General features: G+C 40.3%; 1 protein-coding gene across 1 annotated transcript in view; it reads right to left on the reverse strand.

Moving 5' to 3' along the window:
• Positions 1 to 9,261: 9,261 nt before the first annotated feature.
• LOC124151085 overlaps positions 9,262 to 14,563 on the reverse strand; it is a 30,571-nt gene continuing 25,269 nt past the window's right edge. The window contains exons 4-14 of the mRNA XM_046523386.2: positions 14,497 to 14,547; positions 14,220 to 14,278; positions 13,831 to 13,925; positions 13,217 to 13,285; positions 12,492 to 12,661; positions 12,103 to 12,346; positions 11,658 to 11,928; positions 11,335 to 11,511; positions 10,832 to 11,077; positions 10,075 to 10,705; positions 9,262 to 9,908 (exon numbers count right to left, since the gene is read on the reverse strand). Of these exons, the coding sequence (XP_046379342.2) occupies positions 9,688 to 9,908; positions 10,075 to 10,705; positions 10,832 to 11,077; positions 11,335 to 11,511; positions 11,658 to 11,928; positions 12,103 to 12,346; positions 12,492 to 12,661; positions 13,217 to 13,285; positions 13,831 to 13,925; positions 14,220 to 14,278; positions 14,497 to 14,547 (2,234 nt within the window). The 3' untranslated portion in view covers positions 9,262 to 9,687. The remainder of the gene's footprint in view (positions 9,909 to 10,074; positions 10,706 to 10,831; positions 11,078 to 11,334; positions 11,512 to 11,657; positions 11,929 to 12,102; positions 12,347 to 12,491; positions 12,662 to 13,216; positions 13,286 to 13,830; positions 13,926 to 14,219; positions 14,279 to 14,496; positions 14,548 to 14,563) is intronic.

The raw sequence follows: 14,563 nt of genomic DNA on the forward strand, positions 1-14,563 counted from the left end.
TCGTAAGAGGCGACTAATTGGATCGGGTGGTCAGGCTCGCTGACTTTGCGGATGCATGTCATCGTATCCGAATTACGTGGATCGATGATCATGATATCAGTCACTGGATTGTCTGGTCCAGACTCGGTTATTTACAGACCGCCGTCATATAGCTGGAATATTGCTGAGTTCGTCGTTTAACAACAAACCAACCAACCATTCTAATGACGGGCGGAGATAAGGGTGCCGTTGTACAAAACAACCTCAGCACTTCTACTGTCGTCCGTCTGTCTGTGTTAAGGTATGGGATTTACGATCACCTCAGCGCTAGGATCGCTTTGTTCAACGGCACACAGGCCCTTAACATGCAAAGTATGGAGTATTCATGTGTGGTATCCTGAATCGTATCGCGATCTTGTATCCAGATATTTCTGGAAAATCATTTGAGCGTTAAAACGGATTCTTTGCAGTGGACATTGAAAAGTCTAAGTAATTCTTGAACTGGTATATATCACGAGTATAATTTGGTTTCGCGATTTGCTTTAAACGTTGTCATGTATTTGTGACAATGTTAAATAAATACTGTCCTTCACAAATTTCAAAATGGCGACCGAAACTTTGCGAAGATGCAAAGGTTACACACGTGACTGTCAGCAAGTGACACTCCTCTATACATTCTCTTGATTGCAACTGGTGTCAGATTCAACGTGATGGTAGCTCAATGACGTCATAGTAGAACCTCCCGACATTCTGGACGCGACTAATGACCCTCGCGTGCCTCCTACATCACCATGGTGACGTAACAATATGTTTAATCCCATAGCAGTTACTTCCCTTGGTATGTTCTGTTGCGCTCACTCACGGGAGTATGTTCGTGTGTGATACAAGCCCCTGGGGTTGAGTTGATGCGCCGAGGGGGAGATACCATCCTGTCCCCCGGACCAACTCGTCCTGATCCCGCTCAAACAAAGGGGAGACAATTTCACGGACGTCGGAATCCCCCGGGGTGCGGACTGGGGGTAGAGAAATCTTTAGACTCTTCTGACACGAGATTCGAGGAACAATGGCCGATAGAAGACAACGTGGCAATTACTACATTAAGTCCAATTAAACTACACGAGATTTTGATTTTGATTTCAATGCTCGAATTGCTTCATTTTGTTCCTCCTGGGGCGCGAATCATCAGTGAGTAATGACGGACGAGGGCGAGGAAAGTAAACACCAGGATAAACACCAGAATAAACAACAGAATAAACAACAATTGCTGTTTAATCTGTATTTGGTGACACGTATTTAAAGAGGGGGAAATAGAAAGGCGTTAATTTGATTCACTTCAATTTATTGCTTCTCAAATTCAAGGAGCATAGAGACTCTTCAAGTGTCAAATTAACAATTCATTGTGTATCTTTACAAGGGTCAAATTAAGGCCTTCACCTGCGCAACCGCAAACTAGTTACGTTTCTTACACATATTATAAGACATTCTTAGATAACGTACAGATTACCATTTCCGATTTTTTTAAACATGCAAATTAACGCTTTATTTGCATGAGTGTTAATTATACATTTCGGTGTAAATCTTTCCCCATCATTGCACGGGATCTTGTTCATTGAAAACATCGTCATTTCATCAAACAGAACACGTTAGGGTGCTGCACGTGCAGTTCTTTCAAACGAGATATTCGTAAGGTAGACAACTCGTGACAATACATTATTATGATACCACAAAAAAAAGGGATATGCACAGCGTGATTATCAAGAAAAGTAGTGGTTGGTTTTTTTGTTTTTTGGTTGTTTTTTTCAGCAATCAGCAATACATAATTAGCGTTTAGAAATATTATGATCATATTCACGGCGGGGGAGCCCAAGCATTGGCTTAACAAATGGTACCATGAGGGGAATCGAACCCGGATCTTGGTAGTGAAGAGCGAGGACTTTAACTACTGTGTTGTCCACACACACCTCCTCGTGTGAAAAACATTTTAATTATGATATGCATCAATATAACAAAAAATTGATATGAAACTTTGGCCTTCTTATATACTCAGTGATGGGTAAAGGGTGAGAGGTTTGTCGCTTGGTGCGGATCAGTTTCCACCCCACCTCCCTGAGTTAAATGGGGGTAAAGGATGTGAGGTTTGTGGGTGGGTGCGGATCAGTTTCCACCCAACCTCCCTGAGTTAAATGGGGGTAAAGGATGTGAGGTTTGTGGGTGGGTGCCGATCAGTTTCCACCCATCTGAACTGAACGTGGATAAAAAGATGTGAGGTTTGTGGGTGGGTGCAGATCAGTTTCCATCCCACCTCCCTGAGTTAAATGGGGGTAAATGATGTGAGGTTTGTGGGTGGGTGCGGAGCAGTTTCCACCCCAGCTCCCTGAGTTAAATGGGGGTAAAGAATGTGAGGTTTGTGGGTGGGTGCGGAGCAGTTTCCACCCCACCTCCCTGAGTTAAATGGGGGTAAAGGATGTGAGGTTTGTGGGTGGGTGCGGATCGGTTTCCACCACACCTCCCTGAGTTCAATGGGGGTAAAGGATGTGAGGTTTGTGAGTGGGTGTGGATCAGTTTCCGCCCATCTGAACTGAACGTGGATAAAAGGATGTGAGGTTTGTGGGTGGGTGCGGATCAGTTTCCACCCAACCTCAGTGAACTGAATGTGGGTAAAGGGTGCGAGGATTGTGAGTCAGTGAGTGCGCATCACTTTCAAGTGCGATTCTGAATATATATTTGATAGCCATGGGGTAGCCTAGTGGTTAAAGCATTCGTTCGTCACGCCGAAGGACCAACTTCGATTTGCCACATCGGTACAATGTGTGAAGTCCATTTCTGGTTTCAACCGCCGTGTTTTTGCTGGAGTGAGTGAGTATGGTTTTACGCCACTTTTTAGCAATATTCCAGCAATATCACGGCGGGGGACACCAGAAATGGGCTTCACACATTGTACCCATGTCGGGAATCAAAACCGGGTTTTCGGCGTGACGAGCGAACGCTTTAACCACTAGGCTACCCGACCGCCCCGTTTTTTGCTGGAATATTGCTGAAAGCGGCGTAGAACCACAATGATCTGTTTTGTGTATCACGAAACAGGAATTCCCCTAAAATCAAAAGTTGAGCTGTATGCATGCACGTAAAGCCCAGTGACCCATCAGCTCGACATTTCACGGCGATTTAAGTGTTCACAACTTGACAAGTAATTTTCTATAACTTTAATATATCGACCATTAACTTATAAAACACCCCAAAGGATGTTGTGTTGAAGAATAACTAGAATACCTAATGGTCAATTCTTCCTGATTTCATTACCGAGATCATTTGAAATGAACAACGACCCACGTGAATTTCTTCCATTAAGGAATATTATATCTATCAAATCATATACTTCAATGAATATGAATATTAGTGGATTCAAATCGACCATTACTTCAAAGCGCCATCTGTCGGCTAACACGCGTTTATAGCGCCCCCTGGTGGCGTTACGAGTTATGTCACTTGATTTGGTTAACTTGGAAGTAATTGCGATTGAACAGATCACATGACAGTCAGACATCTCGTGCTGGAGAGATGAATCGGGTGTTAATGGATTGATGTGCCGAACGCTGTCGGTGTCAAGAGAGACGATTTATGGATACTTTCGCAAATTAACAAGATGATAGCACCAAGCATGATTAACCCAATAACTCACAGATGCACCTCGGAATAAACTGTCTGCCCTTCATTGTACTTCACTCTTGTTGGACAAATTCGTCCCTCAGTAAAATTGTCATTAATGAAAATTTTAAATTGAGTGAGTGAGTTGGGTGTAACGCCGCTTTTAACATTATTCCAGTTATATCACGGCGTGTCAGCTTAATGTGGGAGGAAAGCCGGAAGTGATGCAGGTCCTAGACGTTTACCACTTCTGTGAAACCCACGAGCACGGGTATGGTGCTGACAAACCTAGAAACATAATCGGAGTGAACCGGGATTCGAACTCACAATCATAGGTTTCTGGCGTGTCCAGGGGACGCATCTCTGCACAGCGAATCGCGGCGCCTCAGACGACTGGGCCACCCGTGCCCCCGAAAATTTTAAAGATGTGTTGATTGTATTGTCGTTATAACGGCATCGGGACCGAACCGCAATATCCGTGTATAGCCCGACGGTTCGAGAGTAGCCAACTGTTGTGTTGTGTGTATAGTATTACCGTATTTACCGTATTTTGAATTATCACAGAGTGAGTAATGTGATGATGTGTTTCGAACATAGACATGAAAGTATTTTTTTTGTATGGTTTCAGTTTGAACAACACTAAAATCTCGTTTCTGAAATGAACATATTTTACAGAAAAAAACAGTTGTTAAATTATCTGAATAAAATATAACAAAAGGGAGCACAAAGACTCTCCATGTTTAGAACTGCAGTAATCTAGACTTGCCCACTGTTATAAACTTACGTGGGCAGTAGTGGATATATTTGTTTCAGAGTCTATATGACAGACTTATCTTGAACCTGCTCCGCATTCTATACTGATGGTATTGTATGTTTGGATGGATCATGACACAGAATGTGAGAACATGGCAAAATCGAATGTTTATTGACTTTGAAACTTACATCCGATATTAGTGGTTATACTCACTCAAACTCAATATTTTGTTTACAGTAAAACAAGGTGAGCCTATCCATAAAACAAACACATGTATTTGGCCTTATCGAGTTCTACGCGCAAGTTGGACACTGATGGAAATATTCGGCCGACATTAAGCGTGGCGCTGTAGGTTTTAGTTCAACACACACATTACATTTATCAGCTTTCTCTCAGATACAATTTTCAAACAATGGTTAAACACTTCTACAAGACGCATAAATGTCGCTGTAATGTAAACAAACCCACTTAAAACGTTTCCTCTCATTCATAGGATTACAAATATTACACATAAACTGCATTTCTCATTTTTCCGTTTAAAACGTTTTTGTTTCAAACAGCCATAGCTCCAACTGTCGTAACCACTAGGACGGATTATAAACAGGAAGTTACTTAGAGCAGTATGTGAGACATTTTAGGGAATTCTTTCACGGAATTGACACATTTACCTTTTAAACCTTGCGTTCAGTTCATGGGTTCATGGGTCATGCTATAATTTCGACCACGGGCAGTACATGATGGTTTGGACTCGTGTATAAATCAAACTTGAGCGACCCTAGACTAACATCTAGTCTCTGAAATGAACATATTTTACAGAAAAAACGGTTGTTAAATTATAGTTATAAAATATAATAAAAAGGAGCCCAGAGACTTTCTTCATTTCCAGATACTGCAGTAATCAGGACTTGTCAAACATTATAGACTTGCATGGGCTGTATTGGATATATTTGTATCAGGGTCTGTATGACAGACAAGAGCGACCCGTAAATAACGTGAAACTGAAATGTGAGGTGTACTTAAAGACCCGTGGATTTAGAAATACAACAATGATGAAAAAAAAGTAATTTTGTCCAGGGTTCCCTAACATAATTTGTTCACTGGATGACAATTTTTAACGGTTGTCACTGTTTACAGGACAAATCGTGCCCTATGTGACAATTGTATAGAGAACTGCGCCTCAAACGTACAAGCTGTGTCAAACATTATTACCATCGTGACCATATCTACGGATCTTATTCCCCGTCAAACTTCGAAATGTTCTCCACATGTTTAACATAAACCTTTTTGAAAGCTTTATTAAGGCATTTTATAACCATGATAAAACAACTTTTTGCGCAAGAGTCGTTTGGTCGTGGCAAGTGTCCCCGTTCAACTCTCACAGAACAGAGCATACCTGTACGTTATTACAAGGTAAATATCCCAAAAAGATATTCAGGATTCCTAACTTTATTGGTTCAGTATGTATGCTAGCAACCAGTAGGTGTCCGGTGGTAAAAGCAGGAAGAGGCCTAAGGTACTCTTTGAAATATTTGATATAAAAGTCTTCTAAACATCTTTGACCTACAGATACCTGTGCATCAGCTGGGTCGGTAATTGCAATCGATATCGCACTTGCAACTTAATTAATTCATTTTTAAAGTAAGTTTAACACACAAAGCGCTAATGTCTAGTTGGTCCCGTCTAGGTCTCAGGGAATATGGCTGATCCCTACATATACAGAGATTATCACCCTTTCCTTTACGCCTGTGATGTCATTGTTAGCCAATCGGTAGTGTTTTCACATACAATTAGCCAATCACCGCTGCTGTTATACCTGATGAAGGTACGTCTTGGACAGACTTATATTACTTATATTACCCGTGATCTGAACGGCAGACGGTTTAATGAATATTAGTTAACGTGCATGTAGGATATTACGATGGATGGTTCGTACAAGGGGATTTAAACAGCGATTAAATGGACCTTACTCCGTTGTACAATTGGTAACTAAACGGCTAAGTTGACCCCTTAAACTGCTTAATTTGTTCTTTACCCATTGATAACAGCTTCACTGAAATCACATAAGACGCTAGGTAACTTGTTTGAAAATAATAAATACGATCTTAAAATAGTTTCGTTTGCCATGATGTTTTAAAATAAATAATCATGTTGCTATCGTAACGTTGCACACACACTTTATGACAAGGCGATTTTCATACTTCTTCACATGTTGTTTTTTGGTTTAACGCCGCCAAGAATACATGTAGTATATTACTTTATTCAGATATAATATTAATATTTCACATTAAAAATGTGTACATCTTACATATTTAAATAATAATGTTTATTTTGGTATTTAATTGGACATCACGGGCACCCTAAGGCTTTATGGCGAATTTTAAAATTAAACCTTAAAGAAATTCAAATTCTTCCCAGCACTATTTGTGTTCATTATACAAGTTATAGTGACATGTCAGTCATTCCTTTTCACATATGTACCACAGCATCAAGGGAAAGAAAATGTGAGGTGTGAATTTCTTTTTCACTCCAATACACGTATGCACAAAAGGAGCAACGATCTACGCTTGGCAGTCTTGACAAGTGGTTTGCTGTGTGCACAAGCAGGACACTATTCCACCCATGAATCAATATACTCCACATTATCAGACGTAAAAATAATTTTCAGTTGTCTTTATATTGACATGATCGGTGCCTGGGATCGCATTTCGCCATGCGGACTTTCATCCCTTGTGTATGCCAGACACCTAGAATCGAGGGTTCGAATCTCATATTCGCCTTGATTATGCTTCGTGGGTAAAGCGGTAAAACTTGTCTTCACTTCGAGCATTCCTCCAGCACCCGTGAGGAATCCCGCTAAGAATATAATTCCCCAGCAACCTATGCTTGTAAGAGGCGACTAAATGGAACGGGTAGTTAGGCTCGGTGACTTGGTTGATAATGTCATCGTGTCCAAAATTGCGTACAGATTCGATTATTTACAGACCGCCGTCATATTGCCGAGTGCGCCGTTAAACAACAAACAAACCCCACGTAAAGCTAACACGCCATTAAATAACGGAAATACTGTTCTAAGTGTCGTTAAACTAAACCAACTATATGTACTTGGTCAGCTATTTGTTTTCCTTGCGTCTACTTAAACATCAATTTCTCTTGAGTGGCATTTTAGAAGTTGTGGTATCAAGAAAAACGGAGTTGACAAAGTGGACTTGAAAGAATAAATAAGTTGAAATCCGTAAGTCAATCCTGTCATCGTGTGGAAACAGTAGCTATAGTAGCTACCCCCTCCCAACTTCTCATATCGTTTATCTTCGGAAGCTTTTTTTCAGTTAGGTGATGTATAACTTGAAATGTATGAAGTCAACTGAAGTCCATTACTGCATTCTTAGCGTGAGACTTCGCACGTTCCTAGCGCTATTGTCTGTGATCATGTGGTCCCTCCAAGCACGTAGATCATGCTTATCGCCTATAGCCCTGTGATGTCATTGTTAGCCAATTGACGATATTGTTGCATGTAATAAGCCAATCAACGATGTTGTTTCAAACATCTCCAGACAGAAAAATTGTTCTGGCGCTATGTACGGCAGACACCGTAACGATGTTAAGCTATTGGTGAAAAAATGCAGGTCATTTCGATTTATATTGGAAATAAGTGTAATTCCAATCCCTATTTTGTTTATCCAAGCGTGTACTTACGGAATTTTTCTGAAATAATCCCCAGTGTAGGTCGTTGTTGAAAGTTGTTTTTTTAACTATTCTTTTAGAGTTGAGGTAAGGGGTGGGAGAAATAGCCATAAAATGATATCATCTACACTGCGAACATACACACATATCGAGAGAGAAAGACACGCACCTACTTATCACACCTCCCCACCACTCCAACCGGAACTAGAATTTGAAATTTTCATTAAAGGGTAAAAAAAACAACCGATATATTATCCAAAACTCTCTCCCACCGGGTGTGATAAACTGATATTTCGTAGATAATAGCATCACAATGCTTTGGAAGCCATTGTAACATCCTGTGACATTGTGAAGCCAGAATCACTAAGCTCGCTGTATTTAAAGCTGGTTAGCAGTACTTATACACTGAAGACACTGATATTTTCCTTTTACAAATTAAGTAGGTCGGAAGAAGGATTTTGTTGATGTATAGAATCTCATCTGTGTGGCTTTTGATATAAAAATATCAATACTGGTCAATAAAAGTTTCTTCTGCAAGCCCTGACGCATTTTAATATATTTTATATAAAACAACTTTGATTATCTATAGAATACACATTGGGTCTATCTTGAGCTCCCAAAACATCATTAAACTTCAACAGTTTCAATATGATCACCTTAAACACATTAGTTTCATTGTATACATTTATCAATATAATAAATTGACAGTTCCTATGAAACTGTCTGATAAAACATACTTGTTCATATTAGTTTGTTAGATAGGATATATCTATTGGATTCCCTTATGCGATTTGATTCCTCAAATTAGGGTGTTTTTACTGTTGTCCTATCTAGACTTTCTAGTTGCTGCGACACAATTCTGGCATGGGTTTTCCTTCAGAATATGCTGATAGCAACATGTTCTAAAGACATATGCATCCATCAGTGGAATTTGTCTTTACTAATAAAGTGTGACTGAGTATTTGCTTTCAGCAATATTCCAGTAAATGGAGGTGACACCAGAGTGAGTTGGGTTTAACACCATTTTACAGACAGTAGGAGGAAAGCCCTAAGGAAAGCTCACATGTTTACCACCAGTGGTGATAAACCACAAGCACGGGTCTCTGACATGCCCAAGGGATGTAATTCTTCAGCCTTAGACAACCATTTGCTGCAGCTAAGAACAGTTATCCTTCAGTCATCAAACAGCACAAAAAAAGTAATTGTTTTGATTTGCGATTTATTGTATTACTATACAGACATAAATACGAATGATAGATTACAGCACAGCGGACTATGTACAAATGGACAAGATGACAAAGCGGAGACATTTCTACAAACATAGCACTTAACCATCGGACAGCAATATTGCAACATGGGATAGCAAGAACAGGAAGTTGTGTAGTTGTGGTGCATGCAGGTATCTGTAACAATGCAATGCAGGATAAAGAGTTGCTATTGACAATTGCTGATGGTTTTCTATGTACAATAATTCACTATACAAAGATTGCACTTGGATCACACTTCAGATCAGTTGTCCCCACATTGTCAGAGCACTATAAACACATCCAAACAAAGTCTTTGGAAGATGACACACATAATCCAGTCTATCCATCATTCTGTATGTAGTCGGCATAGGAACACAACACTTAGATGATGATGCTGGAACGGGCGGAGATCTCGTCAATGTGGCCGCTGCTGCTGCTGCTGAAGGTATGGAGGGAGCCGCGGACGGAGTACACACGCTGCTCGATGAGGGACTTCCAGACACATTTGTCCTCCGTTGTGGGGGCTCTGAGAACCATTTTCTGTTGGATGGGGATTCCGGTACAGGGAGACTTGGGGCATGTGTGGAGGATGAATTCAGTTGCTGGAAGGAGAGAATAGATTTATAAGTAAAGGAAGACAATAAAAGAATACCACAATTTAATTTAATTTTGTATTATTGGACATTATTGTATTTCATGAGTTTATTTAACAAATCAAAATGATTAAAATTAATGAAGAAGTGGATTTTCACAGAAATTAATACATACCATGCTTCCTCTGAGCTTCGATTCCACAGATGTCACGGAGGAAGAGGGGCTCTTCAAGGACACGGAGGTAGTCATGTTCTTCTTCCACCTGGAGAAGAACATCCGAAAACATGAGCATGTGCACCTTGGTCCACTGTCGCCCCGCCCACTTGAAGGCATCACCCTGGTAGATAAGGTGGCGTTCCTCCTGGCACAGCTGGAACACGGGAACGTTCTTGGAGAACACGAGTCTGTCCTGGATCCTCATGACCTCTGAGTCGACGGAGGAGCGGATGGTGTTCATGGAGTAGGAGCTGGGGATGGAGGAGCCAGCGCTCTTCTTGTGGGAGGAGGAAGAGCTGCCACCAGAGGAGCTGGAGGACTTCATGCTGCCACTGTCAACGCTGCTGGGTTTGCTCTTGGAGGAGGTTAGTGAGGACCAGCTGGAGACACGAGCGCTGCTGCAGTTGGTGATGTTGTTGACACAAGCCTGCATGCCGTCAACGACCTGCTGGAGCGTGATGTGGTCGTGGGAGTCGCTGCGGGTGTTGGCAAAGATGTCTTGGAGGACCTGGTACAGCTCCTTTACGTGCTGGATGGGACGGTAGATAAATGCGGAGATGCTGGGCTGACCAGAGAGAAGTTGGGGATTCTGAAAAAGGAAAGAGGAACCGTTAGCTAATGAGAAATGGCAACATCATGTCTTTTACTTCAGAGAAAATGTTATTGATATTAAATTTTTTAATCTTTTTTTTTTCTTATCAATAAATATAAATACCTTGACAAATCGGATGAAATCTTCATTCCTCTTGAGGTCTGAGAGGACACCATTGGCATCAGAAAGACCGTGTGCGTATATCTCGTAGGCTTGGCAGAGCATGTGGACCTTGGACTGGTAGATTAGTCCCATGGAAGTAAGGAAGTGGCCTGACTCAGAGGACTGGGAGTCGTCATCGGTGTCCGAGTACATAGAGGGCTGGTTATCCTGCATCTGTTTGATGTGGTACTCCGAGATGGTCACAAGCTGAAGGAAGAAAAGTCAACAAATAAGTAACACAGTTTTAACATTCAAACTTTTATTTCTTAAGGAACCATTGGGATTGACATTTTTCACAATTTGAATAACAAATGGCCCATGAAGAGATCTACAAATGGAGCTTGACATATCCTACAATGCCATTAGAGTTACACATATCCTATGAAATGATCTACACTGGAATTCAGTTGCTGCAGCCATGGAGGTAGTTTGGTACAAGTTCAGAGCACGTCAAGCCCGCTAACCTTTTCAATGTTCTGGAAGACGGCCTTGTGCTGCTGGGCAGACAGGATGCAGTGGCGAAGAGGACGGGAGTAGCGCTGCATACCAGCATGCATGAAGTCGATGTAGTCGAGCTCAAGACTCATCAGGCGGTGAACAGCTTCCTGCTTGCGGCGCTCGGCAAGACCAGTGTAGGCAGTCTGGAAAACAAAAAAAAGGTCATCATAAGTATTGTGAACATTTCCCTTTTGGTTATCCATTTTGCATTCAACTTTTTGCTACATTTTTATTATATATATATATTTATTTAGTTATTTTCTATATATCGCATAGTCAGAATGCTTACCCTATGACCACCAAGAAGCAGAGGTAGTGGGGTGCTGGTGGCGATGAAGTCATCCTCCTCCAAGTCTTCCATAAAGGCATGGTCGACAGAGATGCACTGATCAGCCTTTGTTTCCTCGATGTCACCGTCGGAGGAGTCGTGGTCGTAGGTGGAGTTGTTGTGGATGGACTCATAGATGGGAGCCTTGGGCTTCCAGGGGGACTTCTCGAAGGTCTCGATGGAAACTTCCTTCTCACGTTGGACGTCAAGGATGAGCTTGCTACTGCTACGTCTGGAGAAACAAGTGAGAAATTAATTATATGAATAGAAGACACACAAATGGATAAATTTAACAACTTTAATAAACAACTTTATAATTATCATAATTTATAACTTTATAAAAAGTATTGCTACTTTTGTAATATAATGTTATATTTATAAATTTTTAATTGCTATTGCTACTTACTTGACAAGCTTGGCAACGCTGACACAGGTGGAGCGAGAGACGTTCTGGCCGTTGACCTTGATGATGCAGTCCCCTTGCTTGAGTCCACCCATCTCGGCTGGAGAAGCACCATCTACACGACCGACCTTGACTGGGAAAGAGTCAATGACGGAGAACCCATAGCCGTTCTTGCCACGGTACATGTTGACAGTGATGGGCTCGAGACCAACAACATCCTTGTTGATGACGGGGATGTTCTGGTAGTCTAGAAAAGAGACAAGTACAAATATAATAATCTGATATATTTACTCACTTTAAATTGATATAAGATATAAGACTATAGGATGGAACTTAGATAAATTATCTATTCTGTTTTTAAATTTAATATTTGGATTTATGATTGTACTTACTGTTCTTTGGCTTAAGGGGGGCTGCTGAAGTTTTGGGTCTGGATGAGACTTGCAGGTGCTTTTTGCGGCCAACTTCTTCAGTAAGGAGGTAGTACCATCCATTCACTTCCTTGTTAGGGTTCACAAGATGCTTCACCCCAAAGGACATGCAGCCTAGGAACTCGTTCAAGCTGGAAAGAATAGGCTTATTGTTAGAAATCTTGATGTTCATGTTGAGATCAGTAGTTGAAGACTTAGGAGCCATCGTAGAGCTGAGATGTTACTGTGTTAAGAGTTGGAAGTGATACTGGGGTCTACTAGCAACCATGGCCTAATATAGCTGCCCCTAATGTGGTAATCAATTACACCAACCAATATTGTTCCTTGGTCATTCTAGATTCACACCCAGGTGAACGAAGGATCTACCTTTGATGTAATGTACAGCACTAACTATGTCTGGACTGATGTGATTGCTAGTCCATACCATACCTGGCTGGTGGATACGAACATTGCTTGTAACAACACTACCGATTGGCTAACAATGCCATCACAGGAGATGGGAAGGGGGTGATAATCTTTGTATACAATAGGGATCACATTGCTGAAATCACAACCTGTGCAAGCAGCTAGAACAGTCTGGACCTTACTGTTACTGTTATAGGACTAATTGAAATTACCAAGTACATGAAAATTGTAATTGCAATTTTGATCTAAATGAATTATTCAAAATTATTTAAGATGCTTACCTGCTATTTTGGTCCTTGTGCCAGAGAGAAATCAGGAGACGCTTGTTCTGATCTTCATCAAGGAGTTCACTGTAAAACAATCAACAAACAATCAAATACAAGTTTTCTGAAATACATGAAATTTAAATGACATTAAATTATCAAAAAAAAATTAATTTGATGGTATTTCTGAAACTGAAGGTGTGAGTATCACTAATGATGTTACACCTAATGACGACCCATCCCATGTCTGACAAAGATCAAATTGACTAGACAAGAGACAAGTAGCAGACAATGCTTGTGAGACACAAGACAATCGTTCAACAAAGGGATGTTGATAAGAACAATGGATTTAACAATTGGTGATTATTTGATGGTGATTCGGTCATGGAGCCAGCTCATTTTTAGTTAGGCAGACATGGTTTTAGATATGTAAAAACACAAATTACTTTGATGGTAGATATTCTAAATAGTTTCTATAGTAAACTAATGTCTGTTTATTTTTTCAGATTAGAAAAAATAGTAGAGATTAGTAATATTTACAGAAGTAGAAAAATATGATAATATTTGTATTTACTTAAGCTTACAAATACATTTTGTAAACAAATTGTGTGTATATATATATATATACTTACAAGGAGAACTTGTCATCATATGTGGGGTTGTTGGAGTCCAACACAGCCTGGGTCTTGCAGCGAGTACGGCGAGATTCATCGGGTACCAGTGACATCTAAAGCAACAAATAGGTGAACTTAGAAACCTAGCAAGGGAATATTGTTGTGTTGCTTGTTAGTGAAATGAATTCAGTTGTCAGTGTCAGGCCTTCATTAAGCCAAGCTACTAATTAAGTGTGACAAACTCAGTGGGTGTCATGAGGCAAATCACATGTCACCACAGCTTGGGTGTAAACAAACAACACAGGATGAGCTTCAGAGTCTCTATTAAATAAACTTTAAATAAACTACATTTTTAAATAAATCTTGTTATATTATATTTACATTATTACATGTTATAATATATTTACCTTAACATATGAGTCACATTGTGGTTTCCAGTTGGAGGAAAGGTTACGAGCTTGAACGACTGAAATGAGAAGAAAGAATATCATGAGAATACATTTCAATAACATAAATATCAAATAAACATTTTAAATTATAGTAGAGGATAGTAATGCTTGAAATAAAAAATGCTGATAATATTGAAGTTACAGTAGAATAAATATATTTTGATGATACACGTTGAATATAAATATATAGATTATATCACGAATGATGATTCTGGGAATGCCTAGTAATACATACCGTGAACAGTCAACAGGCCGAAGTTCATGTAGGCAGATACCTTCAGTTGTCCTGTAAAATAAAATAT

The sequence above is a fragment of the Haliotis rufescens genome, unplaced genomic scaffold (genome assembly GCF_023055435.1).
Source record: "Haliotis rufescens isolate VD_foot unplaced genomic scaffold, xgHalRufe1.0.p SCAF_8, whole genome shotgun sequence".
NCBI classification, from domain to species: Eukaryota; Metazoa; Mollusca; class Gastropoda; order Lepetellida; family Haliotidae; genus Haliotis; species Haliotis rufescens.